Source organism: Galeopterus variegatus, unplaced genomic scaffold (assembly GCF_000696425.1).
Source record: "Galeopterus variegatus unplaced genomic scaffold, G_variegatus-3.0.2 Scaffold341, whole genome shotgun sequence".
Classification (NCBI taxonomy): domain Eukaryota; kingdom Metazoa; phylum Chordata; class Mammalia; order Dermoptera; family Cynocephalidae; genus Galeopterus; species Galeopterus variegatus.
In genome coordinates, this window is record NW_007726452.1 from 272,219 (window position 1) to 275,928 (window position 3,710).

Here is a 3,710-nt window from a genome sequence, read left to right on the forward strand (position 1 = left end):
TGCAATTTGCTGCCTTAATTGTATTTTGCCATAATTGTCTCTCACTAGATATTTGAAGCACATATGAATTCCATATCACGAAACTTTAGCTCTCATACCCATTGTTCATTGACCGAATTTGGTTGCAAAAGGAATATTTCCCTTTTATTTTTTTAAACTGGTGATGAGTGCTCCATTGAAATGACTCACTGCTTCTATCTGTGCTTTCTTTTCCGTAATGTAATATGGCATATGTAATAACCTAAGATACTGGACAGCTTGAACGTCTGTAACCCCCCTGAATGTCTCTTACAGCCTTTGTCTAGGTTTGAACTTTCCAAATTATGTATTTCAGACATTGAGAAAGAAGGGCCTTAATGGCTGTGACAGCCCAGATCCCGATGCGGACGATTCAGTAGGTCACAGCCCTGAGTCTGAGGACAAGTACAGGAAAATTAACGAAGATATTGATCTAATGATCAGCAGGCAAAGATTGTGTGTAAGTACTCAGAACACCCTTCATTTTTTTTACTCTTGATATTTCTCTGAACCTGGCAGGCATTGAACAAGAAAGAAAACAAAGGCTGTGAAAGCCCCGATCCTGACTCCTCTTATGCACTCACCCCACGCACTGAAGAAAAATACAAAAAAATTAATGAAGAATTTGATAATATGATCAAGAGTCATAAAATTCCTGTAAGTACCAAAGGTAGATGGCTGGTCTGCTGATAACTGCTGCAGTAACATACCTTAACCCTCTCAGTGATGGCTTTCTCTAAGAAGCATTGGAACATCAAACAGATGAAATAGCCATCTCATCCCACAGGCAGTTTATGTAGAAAGCAAACCCTAAGGGATGCTGAAATTACATAATCTAAAAGTTGCCATCGAGAAGTTCATTCTGAGGTAGAACAATTCACAGGAGGAAGAGAAAAATCTCTGTGACACACCCTGAATTTACACAATCTCTTAAACACACAGTCCACACAAATCCCAATACACTAGTAAAACACTAGAACCTTCTGAACACATTTGAGGATTTGCTATAAAATACATATGTGTATATGTACATTGTATGCTGAGACAGGAAACATAAGTGGAACTGCAGTTCTCTCGTGTGAACCGACAGTCATCACCTCCATAAAAGCTGATTTCTGAATAAAACTTCAGCCCCTCTCCCTATAACATGAAATTCAACAACAGCACTGAAGGGTTAAAGCTAATGCTCGCTGCAGGGAACAGACTGCATGAAACCTTATGGTAAGATTTCAACATGTTTGTGTGCTGGGGTGATTGTAAAGCTTTATCAAAATATCCGCTTTGCCTACACCAATATTTTCCATGCTTTAACATTTGGCTAAATTTTGTCTTAACCAACTCAAAAATTTTCTAACAATCAATCAAATGCCTTGCCAGATATTTAAGAGAAATAACTCTGCATGTATTATTTTGTTTGCCCACATATATAGAGGAAATAGTACATACCTTTTTTTATATTCTGTCATCAATTAAATGATATTAATGTTGTGACATAAATGAATGAAACTCAAGGCTCATATGCTTTCTGAATAAGTACTGTTTGTGTCTGAACCCTAATTGTATACAGGCTCCTCAGTAGATAATTAATTCCTTTTCAAAAAAGTATACTTTTGGTAAGTTAGCAAAATGGCCTAAACGAGGATTGAGAGAAACTCAATAGTGAAAATATGCTTTGACAATTACAAGTGCAGATATTTTGGGACAGAAGCTCTAGGCCAAATCCACACTGCACTCACAAGATAAATTAATGCTTTACCACAGTAGGTGCACAGTCACCTTGTATTGAATTAAATTAACACTTTAAAACTTATTTATAAAATGTCTGCATATTAAAATTTCTATCCTTATAAATCCATGTCTGCTTCTTTTTTAAATGAAATAATGTCAGCAGTAGAGTTTTGTTGTATTGGAATTATTAATACACTCTATCATGAAAGAAAGCTAAGTGCTGTAAATTCTTAAAGGTTTCATAAATCCAGATACTATATGCAGCACATTCACAGTGGGCACTTTATCAAGTGAAGTATTTCCTATCATATGCAGCCATGCATACTTATTATGCCCAGAATTCTTAAATTATAAAATGTCCATTGGGATTTTATCTTGCTCAGAAAAAGAAAAGAAAAAGCTCCTTTGGGCCAATTTTCAGTTCTTATGGCCTGAGTTTCCCTTGCTGCACAAACTTGCTATATATAATGGAGCTGCTATGTACAAAGGTCTGTGAATGTAGGATTTTAAGGCAAAGTGCCTTAGATGTCTCAGATGGAAGGAATCCCCTGCACAGTTAGGAAAAAGGCAAATACGAGAATACCTCAAAAATGTTCCTGGAAAAACAGAATTAAAGATAACGTGAATCTTTCCATGAACCTTTGGAGGACCCCTCACCTCTGCAGTACCGCTGATCACTCTCCATGAAGATGATCCTAAATATGGGGGGAGCTTTACTCCCCACAGTTTTAAGAGAATGCACATTGGATCAGTTTTCCGATACTTCAGCAGGAAAGAGATGTGATGCACGCCTGGATTCTCTCATAGTCATGTAAAGAGCTCGAAATCAAGACACATGGTTTCTTAAGAGGTGCAGTGGTGTGTGGCAGGGGATGAAAACCCACATTAGGGTTCCGGGCAGAGCTGTGAGAAGGAGCCACACAGCTCTGCGCCGTGCCACGGAGTCATCTCTTCCTAAGTGTTTCAGTCTCCACGATGAAAAGCCCAGTTTCTTGCACATCACTCTCCGTTTCTGGAAGTCAGTTTTGTTGAAAGTTTCCACAGCTGCTAAAAACATTTACAGCAGGGCAAGGACACTCTGCCCTTTGTGTGTAGAGTGTGTCTCCACCTCTTTAAAAACATTACAAGACTGTTTTTCTATTTCGAAGACCCAGTTTGAAGAGAGTTTTCCTTTTAAAATAGAAAACTTAATATTGCAGTCACCTGTTGGTATAATATAATTTATGCCCATATTCCTCAATTACATGAAGTAATTCATGGGTGATTTGGAATCTTGTCGACCAGCATTTCCTCATGCCGGGTTTGCCACGGTTCATGCTGGGCTTCACAGCAAGGAAAAACAGCTCCATTTGAGAAACCAGGAATTAGGAAATGGGCTGAATGAATGAGAGGTGGATGCAAGATTGGTTGAAAGTAAGTGGGAAGGGAGAAAGTAGGAAAAAAAAAAAAAGAAATATTTTTTCTTCAAGATAACGGAATGTGAAGAGAGAAATAATGCTATAAGGAGGATCAAAGGAGGAATTTAAATGAAAAGCACTTGAAATAATTATATGCAGAGGAAGGAGGAATGCTTGAAGGAAGGAAAAGATTGAACATAGAGTTACAACTGAGATAAAATGGCAAAGCTACTCAAGACGGGAGGAGGATGGGATCTAAACAGGATGGGGTTGCAGATGGCCCCAGTTGTAGTTAAAGTGCTAGGTGAGTAGAGGAAAATAGAGTGGGTGACCACATAGGACCTCTATTTTTTAGATTTAATTTGGCTTCTGCAGGTATTGGGGGAGGGGGAGCAGATGCTTGGAAGAGGATAGAGAACAATGAAAATTTGAGGACTGTGAGGAAATGGGAATGGAGAGGGAATGAATAAGTACATGCGACAGTTGTCAGGCAGCCTTGAGGAAATTCAGAGATCAGCAATGGGTAGTCACTAGTCAGAGTTTTCTGATTCCCCCCCCCCCCCCCCC

General features: G+C 38.8%; 1 protein-coding gene across 6 annotated transcripts in view; it reads left to right on the top strand.

Annotated features, from left to right (window-relative positions):
• MEF2C (myocyte enhancer factor 2C) overlaps window positions 1-3,710 on the top strand; it is a 147,718-nt gene that overhangs the window by 104,223 nt on the left and 39,785 nt on the right. For all 6 annotated transcript variants that reach the window (XM_008567736.1, XM_008567731.1, XM_008567735.1 and 3 more), the window contains one exon: window positions 335-478. In XM_008567736.1, coding sequence (XP_008565958.1) covers window positions 335-478 — 144 coding nt within the window. The remainder of the gene's footprint in view (window positions 1-334; window positions 479-3,710) is intronic.